The sequence below is a fragment of the Barbatula barbatula genome, assembly GCF_947034865.1.
Source record: "Barbatula barbatula genome assembly, chromosome: 11".
NCBI classification, from domain to species: domain Eukaryota; kingdom Metazoa; phylum Chordata; class Actinopteri; order Cypriniformes; family Nemacheilidae; genus Barbatula; species Barbatula barbatula.
In genome coordinates, this window is record NC_136774.1 from 1,701,686 (window position 1) to 1,723,604 (window position 21,919).

Consider the following 21,919-nt stretch of genomic DNA (forward strand, 5'->3'; position numbering starts at 1 on the left):
TTCCTTGCGCCACCAGGTAGCAATGGCACCAGTGTGAGGGCCTGACCAATACTGTTTGCAGGGGAGGGGCGGAACTAAAGCACAAAATACATCATCGCATTATCCCTGCATAACTGTTGATTCACTTATAAGTTTGTGTTGTGTACCTAATGCACGTACAATTACCAACAAAGCAGACATTTAACTCACTTACCGCGTGAGGATCATGTCCAGAGTCTTTAAGCGCTGGGACCTGTCATGGAACTGGAACACAAAAGGTTCGGAGACGCAAGTGCAGGAAAACAATATCCTTTATTGAAAGCAGATAATAAATTCCACAAGACGGCACAGTCTAGAGACGACCACTTAGCCCGGAGGGGAGAGGGCTCGACAGGGACTACGGGAGAGCAGAAACACCACCTCGTGAGATCTGGGCCTTGATACCTCGAGAGCCCGCGAGGAGAAGACTCGACCCGACCGGACTCTCGGGAGAAGTAGTAGACAACCCAATCCAGGAGATGCGGAACACAGGAGGAGAATGCGCGGTGGGGAGAGCCTCGACCCGCCGGCTGGTTCCAGACGAGAGCCGATGACCACTTGGTGGAGGGATGACGGGAGTGAGAGCACAGTGCAGAGGTCCGAGACGCCAACCAGGACTAATGGGCGAACAGAACAAAACAATAAAAGCAAAAGAACTAGATAACGAGAACTGAGAGAACTAAGATAACCAAGACTGAGAGATCTAACTAGACGGGTACCCGGGACAAAGCAACTAAGACTAGACAGGATTACGGGAAGGCAAGGTACTAGGAATAAGGACTTGACAAGATGAGCCAGGTACCTGAGTGAATACATATAACACATTCAACGATCTCACAAAGAACGAGAGGACAGGAGGGACTAAATAGAGGGAACTAAACTAGCGGGAACGAGATACAGGTGAAACTAAGCGGCTCTAATTGGGAAATGAACTACAGGAGTGAGGGTGATGATGTGATGGAAACCCGGTGAAGGGGAAAGCCTGGCGGAGACACGGAGGGCGGGGCAAATGACGTAGACACCGAACACGTGCGGAGCTGTCAAACCGGCTCCCCACACGATCGACAAAAACAACACAGGACTCACAACCAAGACAGGGCTAGGATCACGACAGGGACCACTCCAACTATCAGTTTTAAACGATCTGGAAATCCAGCGTTATATCCACCGTTAATATAACATTCATCACCCAAATGCAGTGAACAAGCAAACGCAGGGCTCTCTCTCTTGCCCCAGCTGGTTGACGCATGGGCCTGCTCTTACTCTCACGCTGGCACTTGGACGAGCTCTTTCATCTTGCTCTTGGCACCTCCCCTTTCAAATATTGTAATGTTCCATTATAATGTTGTGTGAAATAGTAGTTTTTATTCTTTATGCATTCGTAATAAACTTGTGTTCAACTAAAGGCGCTACAAAAAGTAGTTTATTACATACTATAACATACATTTCATGCATTTGCCAACTGCATTTGAAAAGCGTTTTAACATTTGAACACCGGACCTGAGTCTGCTTAACACGTATGCATTGTGAATGCCGGATCCTGTGCACACGTCACACATGTTTTAAGCCACATCGATAAAATGAACAGGTAGGATACATTTACAGGGCAAAATACCCTATCAAATCGTTAATAAATAAATATGATTTAACAATGAAAATACCCTACCGGATTGTCGTAGCAGTATAAAATGAACAAGTAGGATCAGCTGTGCCCTGGTGGTTAGAGCATTGGGCTTGTTTTCATAAGGTTGCCGGTTCAAATCTCAGTGCCAGCAGGTCATGACTGAAGTGCCCTTGAGCAAGACACCTTACCCCTGATTGCTCTGCAGTAATGTGACACTGTAAAAAATTACTTGTGCAAAAGAATTATGTAATATGCCTGGGAGGAGAATCTGAGGGGTAGGATGAAATTTCAGGACACCACACGTTGACAGTAAAAAAACTGATATATCAGAATCAGAAAGTGTGCTTGGACACACAAGGAATTTGTCTTGGTGACAGAAGCTTCCATTGGCAGGCAGGTTAAAAAAAGTGACAAGGCACAAGTAACAAAACGTAAAAATAAATATGTGAGAGACAATACACATTTGACAAAAGGACAATAGACAGTATTTGACACAAAAGTAATCCCTGTGGGCCTTGGTGACATATTTTGATATTTTGAAGCAAAACGATCTTCCTTCAAACATTATTTCATAACATGAAAACTGACATTATTTACAACATTATTAGCATTAGTCTACAGCCTTTGCCAAACGCGATCAAGCCAAAACAATGTAGGACTCCCATGAATATCGGTGGCAGTTGTAGCATGTAACGCACATATAAGAATCTGGAGATGAAAGAGATGCAACTAAAATGTGTCTTCTGTCATTCTGTTTCACAGGAAACAGTAGAATATGCCTTTCTGATCATTTTCACGATTGAGACCTTCCTCAAGATCATTGCTTACGGACTGGTCATGCACCAGAACTCCTATGTGAGAAATGGCTGGAACATGTTGGATTTCGTTATCGTCATTGTGGGGTAAGTAAACCGTCAGACGCTCATATACATGGGTGTCAATTTCTTTAGCCTCAGTAAGACTTCCACTTGAACTCTCCTTAACCCATTTGCACGTTTTCCCATCATTTATGATAAGTTTTTCTGGCTTTCCATGTCTTGACTGTTATCAAGTAGAGGGTGCTTTGATACATCTTCTGAAAGAGTAGAGCATTCACAGATCCCAAAACACGCAATTGCCTTATGTTTGTGTTTGTCATCGTTCTTAATCTAATCTGGACTAGGGGCACAGGGACAAAACTACAATTTGACTACAAAACAAGCGCTCCGTACGCTCCTTCCGTTACTACACTTTTACTGTAATAAAAGCATGTAACATTTAATGTTGATCCCCATTTAGTTTTCGCTTGCTTATCCATCTGTCTCAGGATTAAAGCGTGTCACTTCACATCACACTAGTTCAATGTTTTGTTCAAGCGGGATTAGTTGAGCAACAAAATGATAGACTCATCCGAGGGATTTAAGACGTTGTGCAGTGTCTTTGCATTTTCTTTCTCTTGATCCTAACAGTTTGGTGTAGTTTGGTGTAGATGAACTTTCAGATCACGTCAGACTTAAACGATGGTGCCAAACAGCTGTTTTTAGTTTTGTCCATTTAAATTGAATAAAAAAACTGCTGATTTAAAGTATTACTAGAATGAGTAATCTTTTCTAGGGGTGCCAACATATCAGCCCAGCCTGTCCATCACACTCTCTCTATTTAAATGTACACGTGTGTGTTTGTATCATGTATAATCATGTTGCTGTCGCGTTTGTGTAGTCTTTTCAGCGTGGTGCTGGAGCTGCTTACCAAAGACCGAGATCTCTCCGGAGGGAAGCCGGGTGGATTTGACGTGAAGGCTTTACGAGCGTTTAGGGTTTTGCGTCCCCTCCGCCTCGTCTCTGGAGTGCCAAGTGTGTCATCACCTTCACCTGTTATTTACCCACACAAGCATGTGATACAGTGTCATAATAGCAGAAACTAACACAATAACGGAGTGTCAAAATGCTGTGTATAGGTCTACAGGTGGTGCTAAACTCCATCATTAAGGCCATGGTTCCACTGCTACACATCGCTCTGCTCGTTCTGTTCGTCATCATCATCTACGCCGTCATCGGCCTTGAGCTCTTCATTGGGAAGATGCATGCCACCTGCTATCTGAACGGCACACGTCAGTGTCCCGTCACATCATCTCACTACCTCAGCATACTGTACTAAAGTTGTAGGACTGTCTTAAAATGCTACAGTCATTAAGGGGTCGGCTGTGGCCTAATGGTTAGAGCGTTGGGCTTGTGATCGGAAGGTTGCAGGTTCAAATCTCAGTGCCAGCAGGTCATGACTGAAGGGCCCTTGAGCAAGACACCTAACCCCTGATTGCTCTGCAGTAATGTGCCACTTAGTATAAAACTACTTGTAAGTCGCTTTGGATAAAAGCGTCTGCCAAATGAATAAATGTAAATGTAAATGTAAATTAACATCACATGAAATATTGTAATAAGCGTGTTGTCCCATAATATAAGTACTACGTTTGATGTTTCTCTTTGTCCCCCCCCCCCTTTCTCCACGTGCACAGGAACATTTGCAGAAGAAGAGCCCACCCCCTGTTCTCTTTCAGGTCACGGCCGTCACTGTCCTTTCAATGGCACTGTGTGCAGAGACGGCTGGCACGGGCCCAACAACGGCATCACAAACTTTGACAACTTCCTGTTTGCCATGCTGACAGTGTTCCAGAGTATCACCATGGAGGGTTGGACAGATGTGCTGTATTGGGTATGATGTAGAGTAATGATTGAGGTCAAACATTCCCCTTCACTGATGTTAACATTTGCTCTTTCTCCTCTTCCGCACTAAGCGCTTTTCCATGACACACACACACAGCTCAGTAGAGGTTAATGAGATTGATGCTGTAAGACTGAAGGGATCAAGTCAAAAGACCACAGAACCACAGGCCGTCCACTGCATGCACACACCAGTCCCAGAACAACAACAATGGAAGTTTACTGTAGTCAGACCCGCGTTCTTCTCAAACCTTGTATCTCCATATTTCCTTTTTTTGGCCCTAAATGATTAATATTAGTCACCCTGTATTTTTGTCACTGGGTTTTGCAAAAATCTAACCAATATAAAGTATTTTTAAAAAGAGCAATAAAAAACTGTGATTTTGGACATCCGAGGTTTCAGAAAGACTGACGATATGTGGCTTGGGTAAATGCATTTCCAACCCATAAAATTGAGTTTAATTCCTGACCAAAACCTTTACCGTGTACCGTGTGATTTACTGTCTAATACGAGATGTTGTGTGTTTCAGATGAATGATGCTATGGGCTCGGAGTTGCCCTGGGTCTATTTCGTCAGTCTGGTCATCTTTGGCTCATTCTTCGTCCTCAATCTGGTACTGGGCGTTCTCAGTGGGTGAGTGACCCGTCATCATTCAAACATGATGCCTGTGTGATGCTATTTCGCCGCTCATCTCTGAGCTTTCGGTGAATTTGTCTGTGACATAGAGAGTTTTCTAAGGAGCGGGAGAAAGCGAAGGCCCGAGGAGATTTCCAGAAACTGAGAGAGAAACAGCAGTTAGAGGAAGATCTGAAGGGCTATCTGGACTGGATCACACAGGCTGAAGATATCGACCCTGATAATGATGAGGTGGGAGATCAGGAGGCCAAACACAACCGTACGTACATAACACACACAACATGTGTTCAGCCGTCTGTAAATACTGAGTCAGGTCTGCATTCTGTATCCTAGGAAAATGTTATCAGCCAATATGGTAGAAAGCTTAAAATATCGACAGATTTATGATTAGAAAGGATTTCAATTTACTAATTCTATTAAAATGCAAGATGTCAACTCACATACTGTAAAGAACAAACAATTTGATGAAATAGTCAAGTATGCCAAACATATGAGCCGAGGGCAACCGTGGAGTCATGATGTGCTATGGTAGGCCTGATGCACATCTGTTGCAGGCGTGAATATGAACTGTGTGTCTACAGCAAACATTCCCACAAGCGAGACAGAATCTGTGAACACAGACAACCCAAGAGAGGAAGAGAAGATCTTCTGCTGTGGACCTGTCTGGTAAGCGTGTCTTTTCAATCTAGCTTCAGGAGAATTTAGCCGTTTTTACTGTGAGCTTGTGTTGTGATGTCGTATCTTTTACTCTTTCAGTCAAAAAATGACAAAGTCAAAGTTCAGGTCAGTGGCTCAGCATGCTGCTTCTGTGTTATTGATGTATTTCACAAAGAGCGTCGCTGTGTGTGATGTTTTCGTATTCGTGTATTCATCGTGAGGCTTCATGCTGCTTGTATGTTGTGTTTGATGCGTTACGTTGTTTTCCTGAACATCTTTTGTGTTGAATCTCTGTAGAGTCAATACAAACACACAGATTTAAGGTTTAAAAGTCCTTCCTCAATCCAGAAGGAACTTTGAATGGTTATGACGTGATGGTAACTCATTGTGTCCCACTTCATTTGATAGAAATGATATTACATTACACCTGAAGAGAAATTGTATTATTTTTGATATACAATATAATGATAGTAGTTCCGTCATCATTTACGGTCAGTAACCGAGCAGATCTCATCCCCCATTGACTCCCATAGTATTTATGTTCCCTACTATGACAGTAAATGGGGGACGAGATCTGCTCGGTTACTGACATTCTTACAAATAACTTCATTTGTGTTTAGCAGAACAAAGAAATGTATACAGGTTTGGAACAATCTAAGGGTTAATGATGACAGAATTTCCTTTTTTAGGGGTGAACTAGCCCTTTAAATCTTTAGCGCTGATGTTTATGGTGTGTTTATATTTGTAGTTTGGATTGGTCCAGAGCAAAAGGAGAAGAAAATGAATTTAGTCCTGGTTCGCTTCGTGTTCAAACTGCCATTTTAACAGCAAACCAAAAGATGCTGAACCTAACAGATAGGTATCCAAACAATGAATGCTGTGTGCTCAGTGTAGTCCTGCGCATATGATGGTATTTTCAACTCGCGAAGGAATTCCTCCGTTTCATGCACCAGCACAGATCTAATAAACACTCCTTTTATATTACCAAATCACTTGATTGTTGGGTCGTATCTTGTTATCACTTCCTGATTTTGGTTCAGTTAGGTCCGGGTTGCATTCATATTTCAATCTGTTTAGGGTCAGAAACTGTCTAAAAGTTCTGGAGTAGCCTATCCCCTGGCATCAGTTTTTTCTTCTGTATTTTTTTCAGTTTTTTCTTCTGTGAGTTTAACCCTCAGTGATCCCAGTCCAGATACACACGTTCAAATCACGCTAACACACCGCCACACATAACAACTGCTGCTATATGAGCACATATGTCTCTCAACATGGAGAAGTGAGAGTCTATATTTAGTCTTTATTATATAACAAGTAATCTGAAGACAATATTCACTGACGTGCAGAAACATCTGTGTGAAAACAAGCATAAGAAATGGACGTGATGTGTCTCCTCAGCCGCTGGCGGTGCTGGAATCGGTTCTGTCGCAGAAAATGCAGAGCTGTGGTCAAGTCCACCATCTTTTATTGGCTGGTCATTCTGTTGGTGTTTCTGAACACACTGACCATATCATCTGAGCATTACAACCAACCTGACTGGCTCACGGAGGTCCAGAGTAAGAAACCTTATATTATTACCTCTATTAGTGAGAACCTCTCATAAAGATTGTATTCCAAGACAACACAATTGTGTTTTTAAAGTCCCCCTGTGGTCGATAGTTTTATCCCTTAAGACTAATCGTTGACCTTCAAAACGACATATTTAAATGTTTTTTTCTTGTAAAAACTGTTTCCCTGCCTTAAAATAGCTTGAATGTAACTCTACACCTTCCTTAAGTTTATGCAGAAACATGAATATGGAAATTAGCCCCGTCTCCACTCAATCATACAGTTCCAGACACTGTAATAACTGAAAGTGAAACTGAGCGTTGACACAGCAGTGCAGCGATCCTTTTAGCCCAAATCTATGCACCATCTTTGCATATTTATCCATTAAACTGCTGATCCACAGGGGTCAAATGAGTTGATCTGATTGGTTACAGGTTTACGACGTAATTAACCGGAGCAGTTTCAAACTGAAACCCTTTTAACTACATTTACATTTATTCATTTGGCAGACGCTTTTATCCAAAGCGACTTACAAGTAGTTTTTTACAGTGGCACATTACTGCAGAGCAATCAGGGGTAAGGTGTCTTGCTCAAGGGCCCTTCAGTCATGACCTGCTGGCACTGAGATTCCAACCAGCAACCTTCTGATCACAAGCCCAACTCTCTAACCACCAGGCCTCTTAAAGCATATTAAAAACACCACATAAACATATCCACCTGTAAACTTCCGGAAAGATGATGTGTGAAACCCAGGTGGAAGTAGTGTATTGCATCATTGAATAACTTATTCTGACGACAGAAAATAAGACTCGGATTTATATTTTTAATTGTAATACTGTTGGTTTCAAGTGGGAATCTATTTAAAAATAATTTAATTTAATAAAACAATTGCCTGTTCATGACATTTACTAATGTTAATAAAGCATTATTTGTAAACTGTAGATTGGCCCCCTGAAAACGACTCAAGCCCAGGGCCCCACATGGAACAAGCAAGGGGCAAATTACGAGTAGCATCGTTCACTTCAAATAAAAATATTGAAAAATCTGATAAGAACAACACAAACGTTGTTATCTTAACTGCTCGATGATTATACATAATCTTCTAGATACGTGATTGCATGTAGCATCGTCATTAAATCTGGGAACAGAACTTTGTTTTTGTGCTGTTTGTCTGCAGATGTGGCTAATAAGGTATTATTAGCCCTGTTTACATGTGAGATGCTGATCAAGATGTACAGTCTAGGGCTTCAGGCGTATTTTGTCTCGCTCTTCAACCGGTTCGACTGTTTCGTGGTTTGTGGAGGCATTGTGGAGACCATCCTCGTGGAGTTGGAGTATATGTCTCCTCTTGGCATCTCTGTTTTCCGCTGCGTTCGTCTCCTCAGAATCTTCAAAGTCACTCGGTGAGTAACAGCGTTCTGCAAACATCTTTTGAGGGGGTGCAACAAACAATTTGACATGTGATGTAAACGTATCATCTCTGCTTAGCTATAAAAAGGTTTTACTATCAAACCCAGTAATAAGGTACCAGTCCAAATGAAAAAAATATTTTGCAGTATATTTTATTATAGTAAACCATAGTGAAATTCCTAGATGCTACAGTGTTTTTGAACCATACCATAATTGATATTAAGGCATAGTTCAGTATTTCTACAGTTTTTTAATTCACTATTATAGTATTTGGAGTATTCAGGAAACCTTGGAATTGTTAAAAATGACCACAGAGAGAGTAACTCTGTATGTGTTTTGGTTGGCCATCCATCTCTTCTGAAACTAAATCTGAGAAATCGTTTTATTTCTAAATTATTGTGCAATTTATAATACAGTTACGCTTAAAATAATAGCAGTCCAACATCACTAACCAGATCAGTCACTGTTTTGGGAGGAAATTATATTTCTATAAAGAAAATATTTTACTAGTCGTGTAGAAGAGTAATAGAAGACCAACAGACCCAACAGTCATGACATGCATGCTGCTCATTCTGTGAAATGAACCATACATTGAAAAGAGTGTTATTTGGAGTTGAGTAAGAGAGGTAAATCGTTCTGTGAGAAAACTGAGGTCAAATAAGAACTGCATAAGGAACAAGGCAGCAATTGCTTACTGTGCATTTCTCTCTGAAAATCTGAGTAATAGGGTTGTTCCGGATATTGTCGATAAAAAAACATTTTTAGAGAGGAAAAAACATAAAAGGAAATAATAGGCTGCTCGGCTGAAATGATATCAAATGCTTTAAAATGGCAACCAAAACCAGACAGATGTGGAAGAAAATGGGAAACTACCATTCGATGGATGGAAGAATATCCAAAATGGCAAAGACTCATCCAATGATCAGCTCCAGGGTGATCAAAGAAACTCTGATGTTACCTGTAAGTACTGTAACAATAAGAAGACGTCTATGTGAAGCCAAACTATGGACAAGAAGCCCCCTCAAAGTCTTATTGTTGAAAAAACAACATGTGCTGAAAGAGGTTACAGTAAGCCAAAGAACACATTGACTACCTGTCTGGCTCTGCCTCTGCAGTGAACCCTCTATTGACCAGACGCCTGTCAAACGTTATTTGCTGATCAAAGTAAATCATTTGTAACAAATGATGAAAAGAATAGTTCTCCCAACAGTACAATCAGGGCTGGAAATGAGGGAACACAGGGCACAGAGTCCAGAGAGTGAATTTCAGTCCAGTGTATGGAAGTTTACAGCATCTATTGGTGAGGTCGCGAATTGCAACCAACGGCTCACTCAACCCCTCCACCCACGGAACGTTGCCAAGACGTCATCAGAACTTGGTCACAAAGTTATGTCACAATGACCAAATGAAGACGAACTGGCAACGTTGTCAGAACGTACTGTGTTGCTGGGGTTTGGCTTTAAGCTATAATTCAGCAGTTCTGCAACTTGTTGGTTTGCCCAGGGGCATTTTCTACATGAATTTAATTTTTTTGAATCTTTGGTAATATCTGTAATCTTCCACATCTTCCCCCTTGATATAATGAATTGTGTGGGTGATTTGGAATCTCCTCCCACAGATCTCATCCCATATTTTTTCGAACTTTGGTTTTCTCAATTCTTTGTAGAATTCTTCGTTGTTGCCTAGCCTTTTTCAAATAGCCTTTTTATCTATGAGATTCTAGCGGTTTTGATGAATATTTAACGTGAGCTTCCAGGCTGGATTTGTTTTTGTCTAAATCTAGACTGTACTTTCTCTGTCAGCGTGCATTCCCAGATGAGCAAACTGATGTTGAATCAACGTAGAATCGATATCTCTCGCGACATAAAAACGACATCGTTTTGCTCATCGGGGTAATGTTGAATCAACATCAGTCACGGCATTCAAAACCAACCAAATCGACGCAATTGGTTCACTTATCTAACATTGCTTTGATGTTGATTTCAGCTCGGTGAAATTACTTAACAATTAACATAATAAACATTAAAAATGAACATCTCAAAATACTTCAAACTAACAGATATATAAGCTTGTGTATGTAATAATATATTAAACATCACATTCTGTTACATTGCTTATTATTATTTATACAAAATATACATTTATAAATACATATTTAGAGCATACAAACCTTCTATGCAAGACTAATATACTACAGATTTACTCTCAAATACACACAGAGGTATAAAAGTCAATAGGCTACTATAAATAGTCAAAATTTACAAATGAAGTGCAATATTTGATCAAGAATAATACTGATCATGTTGTACCAACTGTGTATGTCTATTATATTCAGTGAGGCAGAAAAGGGGATGTAAGTTAGGACATTAAGAGACTGACATCCTCAAAATAAATAAATCAAACTGGACTAAGTGACTCTTCTTTTCGGTCCAGAAAAACAAACACATTTATGTATTTTGTTGACTTTGAGGGACCAGCACCAGTTCAAGTCAAAGACCTGTCAGAATTTTGTGAGAATCTGGAAGATAAATTCTTCAAGCCGTGTTACAAGTGAAAGTGGCGCTGGTCCCTCTGGAGACTCTTAACCTGTCTGTCTTCCTGTTAAAGACAACCTGCTAAATAATAATAATGCTCATCTGAATAAAAGGCATCACTTTATAGCCCCGTTACAACTACAAACTGCCAAAGGTGCTTAGTTTTATTAATAACATGGAATAGTCAGTCATTTAGGGAACAGCAGATGAGTCAGTGTGGTTTACTGTAGGCCTACATCTGATCTCTTCATGTCTTCAACTGGGTCTCACAGAAAAACAAAAGACCTGCAATAAAAATCAAACAATTCATAACCCGTTACAAATCAAGTCACAAACTGTCAGAAGAGTATTCACATAACTGTAACAATGCAACATTTTCTGTGATTACCACCTTGACATTGGCATACACACATGGGAAGTCAGGTAACATACAAAAGCTTAAAATAGTTTGAAATCCAAGTCACATCTTTTTTTCAGTGGCCATGTTAAAAGATTCGAGCATTTACATGTGAGCGGGTCATGCTTGTGTCGCAGGAGCAGCGCTGAAGCAGAAGACAGCAATCATTTATATTCTACACTGCTCACGCTCAATTCATATGAAAGTGCACTGCAAAAATGCTTATGGGTTGACAAGAAAAGTAACAATTTAATTAAAATGCGTGTAAGTGATGTCAAATGTGTTTTAACCCTAACCTCAAACAGGCCCTGTGCTAACACGGCAATAAATTACGAGTTCACAATACAAAAATGCTTAAAAACTAAACATTATAACACATTACAACTTTAACAACCAAATAATGTTCAAATACTGAAATTTTTTAAATAAAGAAATGAATTCATTACAACAAAGACGGTTAGCCATAAAGTGTGCGCGCGCAGAACTCCGACTCCTCCCACCAAGTTTCCAAATAAGGTTATGGTTTCCGACCAGATGCGTCGTATTGATAACATCATTTCGATATTGAATCAATGTTTTTTTCCGACGTTAACGTTTCGATGTACCGACAAAATAGTGAACGATGATTCAACATCAAAATATGATTGACGACCGATACTGACCTTTCTAAACAACATCGGTTTGCTTTCTGGGTTTCCAGTGTAACTTTGAAAATGATTATTACACAACTCCTGAGTTTTGAGCTCCACAGAAATGGAAAATATGATTTAAAACACATCCCAGAATTTTACAGTTTGTAATTGAAATATTGTTTTATGTCCCCATCTCTGTTTGTAGTCACTGGGCATCTTTGAGTAATCTGGTGGCATCTCTGTTGAACTCCATGAAGTCCATCGCATCTCTGCTTCTGCTGCTCTTTCTCTTCATCATCATCTTCAGTCTGCTGGGAATGCAGCTCTTCGGCGGCAAGTTCAACTTTGACGAGACTGTAACCAAACGAAGCACCTTTGATAATTTCCCTCAAGCGCTGCTCACTGTGTTTCAGGTCTGTGTTTCACGCTCATCATCCACTGTTGGATTGCATTTTTTAACACGTGATTCTGTGTAAATGTCTGTGCGATGTGTTTGTTCAAACAGATCTTGACAGGCGAGGACTGGAATGCAGTAATGTATGATGGGATCATGGCATACGGAGGTCCGTCCTCCTCTGGCATGCTCGTGAGCATCTACTTCATCATCCTCTTCATTTGTGGAAATTGTATCTTTCTTGACTGTGACAGAAACTCGTCCTCCTCATCCTGACAGAATGAACCTTATCAGTTCAAGTAGTTAAATAATTTTAGTTTTTTATTTACTGTCACGGAGTAATCTTGTGACTATGAGACACACATATCCCTTACATACGTTGCACTACACGGTGTAAAGCTGCACATTGCTGTACCGAGAGGTCACGCTGTGTTGTTTGATCTTCTATTGATCTCACGTGATGCAAATTCACAGGCCAGAGCTCACCAAACTTGATCTTTGCTACGCAGCGAAATGCGAAATACCGTTGGACAGGCTTGCATTTCAGGCCTGTCGCATTCGCATGCGTATGGAGGGAAAAGTGAAGTGTGACCGTGGCATTAAAGCCGGCACTGATAACATCATCGACTGTTGTAAGATGTTTATGTTAATGTGTCAGAATATATGATTAAGTTTATGTTGTAAAGTCATTTCTTTTTTGTTGTGGGATTTTCAAATAAGGTATTATGTAATTTGAATAAACAGAACTGCATGCTTGCATATGTGCATGTTCGAAATCTTGACTCAGCTCATCAGATATCTTACTGAACGTCTTCTTGGCCATTGCTGTGGATAACTTGGCAGACGCTGAGAGTCTGAACTCAGCCCAGAGAGAGCAAGAGAAGAAGAACAAGAGGAGGAAGAGTATGATGAAGAAAGACGCAAACACAACGGTTGGTGATGTTGACATTTGTTGTCATAGGTTGGTGGCAGTTTTCTTCCAGTGAGTTATTTGTGCATAATGACACTGACATAACTCAATCAATATCTGCTCCCCTCACCCAGATGAGGTTTAATTCCCGATAATGACGATTGTATATGTAGATCCTGAGATGGGTGTGTTTATGTTGCAGGCGTCTGTAGATGTGGATGCTGATAATGATCCTACAGAGGACATACGCGACTATACAGGTGAACATCGACTCAATGCTCATCCGATCACATGAGCTCCAGTGCTGTGATGCATTTATGTTTGTAGGTGGGGATGAAGAGGACGAGTCTGAGATCCTGTCAGGACCGCTACCTCAGAGACTCCCAGATCTCAGTCTCAAAGAAAAGACGGCACCCATTCCTGAGGGCAGCGCCTTCTTCATCTTCAGCAGCTACAACCCGTACGTATCCCACAAACATGTAGCCGTCTTTGTCAATGGATGTAAATTTGCCCGTCCTCTGAGTGACCTCTGACCTCTGTGTGGAACACAGGATTCGTGTGCTTTGTCATAGACTGATCAATCATCAGATCTTCACCAACCTCATCCTCATCTTCATCATGCTGAGCTCTGTCTCACTGGCAGCCGAGGATCCCATCCGTAACTCATCTGCCAGAAACATCGTAAGAAACCCCTGACAGTGCCCACAGTCACAACTAAGAGCTTACGGTTCAGTTCGGACCACTTTCGCCAAAAAGTTGATTAAATAATAATGGATCTAGTTGGTGGTATGGTTCTGTTCTGGACAAACACGCCCATCCATGCATTCATTCCTGGACAGAGTGGGGAGAGCAGCTAGTCAAACCCCCCCTGTGGTAACAGAACAGATCCAATAATTAGTCAAATAACTGCTTTAACAAAAACAATCACAAGACAAATCAACTTAGTACTTTATCGATAAATGTGGAGTTGGGGATGGAGGGGGGAGTTCAATTCAGTGTGCTGCTATGCTTTAGATTGGTGACAGAATCAACAGGGATTTAAATCAACTGGAAATTGAAAATCAATGAAAATCTCAGCTGCCTGAGCTTGAGTGACGTGAACTAACGTGATCCTTGATTTCAATTCACACTGTTTTATGAGAGTATGGAGTGTGTCAGATTATTATGGTTTCTTCTAAAAAGTATAAATTACACTACATAGTTACATTTTTGTGTGTTAAACTGAGAAAACCTGCTGTTCATTATAAAGTCACACAATGTCAGGAGATTCACTCAGGATGAAACACTTTTACGTAAGCCCAACAGAACACTTTCGGCATGTGTTACTATATTTTTGTAACTGTGTTTTCTCACTTCTGGGAACACGTTAAAACCGAAATATGGTTAACGCACACATGCACAAATGGTAGGTTTCTATACATCCACTAGAAGTGTTTTCCTTTATAGGACTCAAACTGTATATTGTGTCTCAATGTAGTTGGATCAGACCTTTACAAGCCGTGGTTGTTTGAACTGACAGGTTGTATGTGTGGTTTTTAAGGAAGTGTTTTAAAAGAGTCATGATATAAAAAGGCTTTTTTTCATTTATTGTGTTACTGATATGACATTTTGTCCTTCTGTATGGCTTCTATATTTCAGACCCTTAAACGATGATGATACGTCACTTTTTAAAATGTGTCATCTGATGATGTTTTTTGCAGGTTCTGGGTTATTTCGACTATGCCTTCACTGCTATATTTACAGTAGAGATCCTGCTGAAGGTAAAGACTGGATCCTGTCAGGCACCACAGAGTTCTAGAAATGTGATTTTTGTGTTTTTGAGATCCGTTCTCATGTCGTCTATCTTTTCCTCATGTTCTTTAGATGATGGCGTTTGGTGCGTTTCTGCACAAAGGAGCTTTTTGCCGGAGTTATTTTAATTTATTGGACCTTCTGGTGGTTGGAGTCTCTCTTGTTTCTTTCGGAATACAGTACGGTCGTAACAGTCATTTTCATAGAGTTGCATTCAGATGAGTGTAAAAAAGGAGTGAATCATCAGTACTCAACAGATGAACGTTTGTGTGTTTTGTCTGCAGATCATCCGCCATTTCAGTGGTGAAGATATTGAGGATTCTGCGTGTGCTTCGACCTCTCCGAGCCATCAACAGAGCCAAAGGACTCAAAGTCAGACTTTCACTCTTACAGAAACACATCATTAATGCTCTTTAATGCATGGAATTTAGTAGAATGCTATAACTTTTCAAACAATTTCTGAATATAACGTTTGGATGGCGTGATTACAGTATTTGTACGAGGAAACCCGTGTTTTAGGTTTGATCCTTCAAGTTTTCTCTCTGTCTCTCTGTTCATGCAGCATGTGGTTCAGTGTGTGTTTGTGGCCATCAGGACGATCGGTAACATCATGATTGTGACCACGCTCCTTCAGTTCATGTTCGCTTGTATCGGCGTTCAGCTCTTCAAGGTACACCGGCACTAAAACAGCAGGAACACTGTCCATGAGCGCAGGACAGGCCCTTATGAAACTCTTTTGTGTGCAGGGGAAGTTTTATTGCTGCACAGACGATGCCAAGTCAAGCCCGGAGGACTGCAGGTAAGCCTACGGTTGTTTAGGAGCGAAGGCTGAGCCTCGTGCAAGGGCTTCATCGTGTGTGTCTGTGTGTTTCTAGAGGGACGTACATCGTGTACAGTATCGGTGAGACGGCACTGCCACAGGTGCGAGAGAGACTGTGGTACAACAGTGACTTTAACTTTGACAATGTGCTGATGGCTATGATGGCGCTCTTCACCGTCTCCACGTTTGAGGGCTGGCCAAGGTTAGAGACACACAACGCTGTCAGCCAACTTGTTTCTCCTCTGTCTGAGATACATCTCCACACATCTTACATGCATTGACATCTACATTAAGTCGCATGTGAAAAACATTAAAAACATAAAAATAGGACCACGGATTTGCATTCTTATTGTTAGTGACTTCAACACTAAACTTTACTATAACTAACTGCAGATGTATGAACGCAGTCAAGGTTTTGCCAAAGGTGTCCACTGTAGCAACGATACGTAGAAATGATCCTAAAGGTTCATGACATTCACGCTGTCTTCTGCAGTCTGCTCTACAGAGCCATCGACTCACACAGGGAGAACATGGGTCCCATTTACAACTACCGTGTGGAGATCTCCATCTTCTTCATCATCTACATCATCATCATCGCCTTCTTCATGATGAACATTTTTGTGGGTTTTGTCATCGTGACGTTTCAGGAGCAGGGCGAGAAAGAGTACAATAACTGTGAGCTGGATAAGAACCAGGTGTGAACATCTGCAAAGATGTCGTTCTGCTCGTAACATCTCATAGACAGATCATCTGACTGAGTGTTATTCTGTGTGTGTGTGTGTGGACAGCGTCAGTGTGTGGAGTATGCTCTGAAAGCCCGTCCGCTGAGGAGATACATCCCTAAAAACCTCTACCAGTATAAGTTCTGGTATGTGGTGAACTCCACCGGATTCGAGTACATCATGTTTGTGCTCATTGTCCTTAATACGGTCTGTCTGGCTGTCCAGGTGAGGAAACATCTGCACTACTGTATTCTACATCATATATCATACAAAGCACATTATAACATCTTTCTGTAACTTTACCAAAGATTAATGATATTAATGTTCCAGCATTGTATATAAGATTTTGTTTAAGATTCTACGTTTTTATTTGGGGGTTAGGGTTAGACCACTAGTGTAGGCAATAATGCCGGGAGTGTTATTAGCAAGTGTGGGTCTGTTTGAGTAAATATTATTGAACACCAAATGAAAGGTTGTTAATAATACGGAACAACTGTCCAATATGTGAAGGTGTATGGCGCAGAAATATCTGTATATGTAGTCATTAAATGAATTTTGTATAAATGCAATTGTAGAATCAATTTTTTTGTGGATATGATACACAGCATCACGGCCAGTCGCGTCTGTTCAACTACGCTATGGACATTTTGAACATGGTGTTCACTGGAGTCTTCGCAGTGGAAATGATCCTCAAACTGGTCGCCTTTAAACCGAGGGTATGTGTCTTTCAGTTTGATGCTTTGGCAGCTGTAATGGGAAGTGCTTGTAGCCCCCGTCCCAGCAGAACAGAAAACAGAAATGTCTGCCTGACATTCCCAGATACGTAAAACCCCAGAATACCTCACTTTTTTATCTCAGTGTGTGGCTCTTCTCTTTCTCTGCTTTATACGTTTTCTTTCGAACTGTGTTTTGTTGTTTGTCTGCAGCATTATTTCGCGGATGCGTGGAACACCTTCGACGCTCTGATTGTTGTTGGCAGCATCGTTGACATCGCGATCACAGAGATCAATGTGAGTACCGCCACACGCATGTTTATTCTTTCTATTATTGGATTAAACTATACTTTTGATTTAGTTAAATTCAAATTTTTTGTTTTTATGTTCATTTTAGTTGAAAATATTTTTTCCCTATAATTTTTAGGTCAACATTTTAGTTGGGTAGGGTTAACATTTAGAATTATTCATTTAAAGACAGATCATCGCAATAAAACAATAATTGTATAATCCTATATAAATATTAGCTCCGCTATTTTCAAAATTGTGGATTGCTTATTGTTCACTTATGTGATCATCCTAGAGGAATTGAACTTGTGTTGTTTGTATGTTCGTCTGAGAATGTAAAGCCTTCGGTGTATGAAGAAACACGTGGTGATGGAGATCCCTGATACTCCTTCGAACAGAGAGCGTGAACGTCTGGTTTTTGTCTCATTCACGTGTGCTGGTGTGTTTTGTCAGAACACGGAGGACAGCGCACGAATCTCCATCACATTCTTCCGTTTGTTTCGTGTCATGCGGTTGGTGAAGCTGTTGAGCAGAGGGGAGGGCATTCGCACGCTCTTATGGACCTTCATCAAATCTTTCCAGGTGCGCTGATTAGATTTTTAAACGATGGATAAAAACATTTGACCATGTAGCTAAAAAAGTTCCAGAGAAGACATTATGTATCTTGCACAGCAATAATATAGACGTTGAGTTGATGTGCATCTATTTGTAAGTGAACAGTGCATGAAGTCGTGATGACACACTGTGTTACGGTGTGTACAGAGTTCGTGTGTGTGGTGTGATTTGTGTTGTGTCTCTCAGGCTCTTCCATACGTGGCTCTTCTCATAGCGATGCTCTTCTTCATCTATGCCGTCATTGGAATGCAGGTAAATCTTCTGCTGTCCGGGTGATGTACTCGAATGTACAGATGTCTTCTGCCGTATCATAATCATGGGATTGTCTTTGGTCTTTGAGGTGTTTGGGAAGATTGCCATGGTGGATGGAACCAGTATAAATCGTAACAATAATTTCCAGACGTTTCCTCAAGCCGTGCTCCTGTTGTTCAGGTGCGTCACATGTTTCCGTGAGAAATATGTCATGTAGAAATGGGCAGATATGATGAAAAGCAGATTTTGCGACGTTTTTGTTGAGTTTCTTTCAAATGTGGAAAGTAACACATTAACAGATGTCAGACACAGAACATTCATTCCTTGATTCTCTGAGCTGTTTTTTTTACTGATGATGTAATGACAGATGCAGCACATCATGGACACATCAATGTCAAACAACAACAGTGTCACACTAAAGTAGAGAATCGACTAATAATGATGAATGTAGCATTATTTCTAATACTAAAGAAGGAAGAGTGTTTGACGGCCGTTCTGTGATGTCAGATGTGCGACAGGTGAAGCGTGGCAGCAGATCATGTTGGCTTGTCTGCCGGGTAAACAGTGCGACTCCGAGTCTGAATATAACCCCGGAGAAGAGAAGACCTGCGGAAGCAACTTCTCCATCGTCTTCTTTATCAGCTTTTACATGCTCTGTGCTTTTCTGGTACATTCACATGCTGAATTCAGCTGCACCTGTGTATTCCTGTATGTCCATTACCTCGATCTGATCATTATGTCATTTCACAGAACATGCATTACAGAATAAATGTCGACCATCACAATCAAAACACATCTTATAATAAAATAAAGCATTTGATACATGATACAATGACATCAACATATTATTTTGTGGCTGAAGCATAATAAAATGGAAAGCATGTCTTTTTTTCAGATCATTAATTTGTTTGTTGCCGTCATCATGGACAACTTTGACTACCTGACACGCGATTGGTCGATTCTGGGACCACATCATCTAGATGAGTTCAAGAGGATCTGGTCAGAATATGACCCTGAGGCCAAGTATATATTCATAAAATAATTCACTCGGAGACAGACAGACAGACATGTCATGTGTTTATTTTCCCATCGAGTACATACAGTATTGTGTTTGTGTGTCACAGAGGCCGTATCAAACACCTAGATGTGGTGACGTTACTGCGCAGGATTCAGCCTCCGCTTGGCTTCGGCAAACTGTGTCCTCATAGAGTCGCCTGCAAGGTTTGCACAAAAAAACCCATCAACTCAGATGATGTTTGATCGGTTTAAGCGTTCTTGAATAATGCCTCGACAAATTACGTGGCAAGATGCATCTGATCAATCAGTTATCAATAATATTACTGTTATTGATCTTTCAGAGGTTGGTTGCTATGAACATGCCGTTAAATAGCGACGGTACGGTGATGTTCAACGCCACCCTGTTTGCTCTGGTGAGAACTGCTCTGAAAATCAAGACTGAAGGTAAAGCTCGCGTGACTTTATTTACACATCCGTCTCCAGTCGATGTGTGCGTCATGACGACCGCTGTGTGTCGCACAGGCAATCTGGACCGAGCCAATGAGGAGCTACGATCTGTTATCAAGAAGATCTGGAGGAGAACCAGCATGAAACTCCTGGACCAAGTGGTGCCACCTGCAGGAGGTCAGATTAAACGGTTCTGATTCTTTTGCAAGGAATTGTTTGGGTTGTCACGCGACAAGTGAATTCTTTCGACTCTCTGGGGATGAGAAAATCATTCTGAATCTCTTACAGCGAGTAAATGTTTCTGACCCTCTCACGACGATTGTTTAGACTGTCTCACGATGAGAATCTCTTGCAATGAGTGAATCTTAAAATATGATAAATCATTTATTCAGACTTTTGAGACAAGAATCATTATGGGCCTTCCTCACAACGAGAGAATCATTCAGACTCCATTCTGAATTTCCAATGACAAGTAAATGTTTCTGACGCTCTCAGAAGGAGTGAATCCTCTCACATATATTTATGAGATGAAGTTAACAGTATACAGACAGTTGAAGTTAATATAATGAACTGTGTTTGTTTGTTCAGATGATGAGGTCACTGTGGGAAAGTTTTACGCCACTTTCTTGATCCAAGACTACTTCAGGAAATTCAGGAAACGCAAGGAGCAGGGACTTGTTGAGCGTCAACCCCATTTCAACACCACAACTGCTCTACAGGTAAACAGATGACACAACATGCATCACATGCAAGAAAATCACCAGACAGTTTGATGTGTAATGTTCTGTATTGCTGCTGTTCTCCTAAAGCCATTTTTCTTACCATAACACACCCGTCACTGGCATGCCGGTTTCTTTCCACCAAAGCAATGGTGAAGGCTCACCTAAAATGCATTTTCTGTAAAAAGAATGAGGAATGAAAGAGGAAGGGAAACTCGCAGAAGTTCTTAATCTTTATTTACTTCAAAGTTGAGAAGCCAAATGAACTGGTAAGTGCAAACCTGGTCATGTGACTTCAACACTGTGTCTGCACAGGCCGGTCTGCGCACGCTGCATGATCTCGGCCCGGAGATCCGTCGAGCAATATCATGTGACCTACAGGATGAAGGTCTAGTAGACGGCAACCTTGAAGAGGAGGAGGACATTTATAGGGTACAGCGTTTCCATTTCCTTCATCACACATACAGTAATGTCAAGATGCTGAATGCTGCTCCAACAAAACATTCCACCAATAAAGATTTTTTGCAAAGTTCTCTTGCATATTATCTGTAATATATGCTACATTGACAGACTGTTCCAGCAGCTGGAAACAACTTCCTTCTCATAGTATAATAACACTTGTTAATTCAAAGTCGAAATAAGTGAATGATATTTCCTGTATAATTACAAAGATAGTGTTCCAGTGAGTTGATGAGTTGTGTGTTTGTGCAGAGGAATGGACTTGTGTTTGCAAATCATGTGAGCGGTGAACGGTCGCGCAACAGCAGCGTCACGCAGCGTCCTCTCCAGTTTCCACTCGCAGTGTCTCAGGAATACTGTCTGTCAATCCCAGACGCCAAATCATCCATCAACATCGTCTACAATGCCAACCCATCTCAGAACAGCCTCGTTTCTTCTCTCAGCTCGTACCTCAACCTCAGCAGCGCAGGAGAGTTTCACCTCCGACCTCACAGGTACAAAACACAACTTAGTGTGCATGTAATTCATGAATTCAGAATGGAAGTGGCTACACTAATGTGTGATAAAATCACTCTATATGTTCATTTCATTACACTCATTTACTTTATTGCATACCCAGTTA

General features: G+C 41.0%; 1 protein-coding gene across 1 annotated transcript in view; it reads left to right on the forward strand.

Moving 5' to 3' along the window:
- The window catches only part of cacna1db (calcium channel, voltage-dependent, L type, alpha 1D subunit, b), a 36,731-nt gene that overhangs the window by 5,036 nt on the left and 9,776 nt on the right, over positions 1-21,919 (forward strand). Inside the window, exons 5-40 of the mRNA XM_079467106.1 lie at positions 2,405-2,544; positions 3,341-3,474; positions 3,579-3,731; positions 4,134-4,330; positions 4,869-4,972; positions 5,065-5,234; positions 5,557-5,641; positions 7,028-7,185; positions 8,355-8,580; positions 12,356-12,563; positions 12,656-12,776; positions 13,340-13,476; positions 13,657-13,714; positions 13,782-13,914; positions 14,006-14,135; positions 15,155-15,214; positions 15,318-15,424; positions 15,530-15,617; positions 15,808-15,915; positions 15,992-16,044; positions 16,121-16,267; positions 16,559-16,760; positions 16,854-17,012; positions 17,393-17,503; positions 17,714-17,797; positions 18,242-18,370; positions 18,590-18,655; positions 18,744-18,835; positions 19,163-19,322; positions 19,551-19,678; positions 19,780-19,876; positions 20,014-20,116; positions 20,195-20,296; positions 20,708-20,838; positions 21,154-21,270; positions 21,550-21,791. Coding sequence (XP_079323232.1) covers positions 2,405-2,544; positions 3,341-3,474; positions 3,579-3,731; positions 4,134-4,330; positions 4,869-4,972; positions 5,065-5,234; positions 5,557-5,641; positions 7,028-7,185; positions 8,355-8,580; positions 12,356-12,563; positions 12,656-12,776; positions 13,340-13,476; positions 13,657-13,714; positions 13,782-13,914; positions 14,006-14,135; positions 15,155-15,214; positions 15,318-15,424; positions 15,530-15,617; positions 15,808-15,915; positions 15,992-16,044; positions 16,121-16,267; positions 16,559-16,760; positions 16,854-17,012; positions 17,393-17,503; positions 17,714-17,797; positions 18,242-18,370; positions 18,590-18,655; positions 18,744-18,835; positions 19,163-19,322; positions 19,551-19,678; positions 19,780-19,876; positions 20,014-20,116; positions 20,195-20,296; positions 20,708-20,838; positions 21,154-21,270; positions 21,550-21,791 — 4,640 coding nt within the window. The remainder of the gene's footprint in view (positions 1-2,404; positions 2,545-3,340; positions 3,475-3,578; positions 3,732-4,133; positions 4,331-4,868; positions 4,973-5,064; positions 5,235-5,556; positions 5,642-7,027; positions 7,186-8,354; positions 8,581-12,355; positions 12,564-12,655; positions 12,777-13,339; positions 13,477-13,656; positions 13,715-13,781; positions 13,915-14,005; positions 14,136-15,154; positions 15,215-15,317; positions 15,425-15,529; positions 15,618-15,807; positions 15,916-15,991; positions 16,045-16,120; positions 16,268-16,558; positions 16,761-16,853; positions 17,013-17,392; positions 17,504-17,713; positions 17,798-18,241; positions 18,371-18,589; positions 18,656-18,743; positions 18,836-19,162; positions 19,323-19,550; positions 19,679-19,779; positions 19,877-20,013; positions 20,117-20,194; positions 20,297-20,707; positions 20,839-21,153; positions 21,271-21,549; positions 21,792-21,919) is intronic.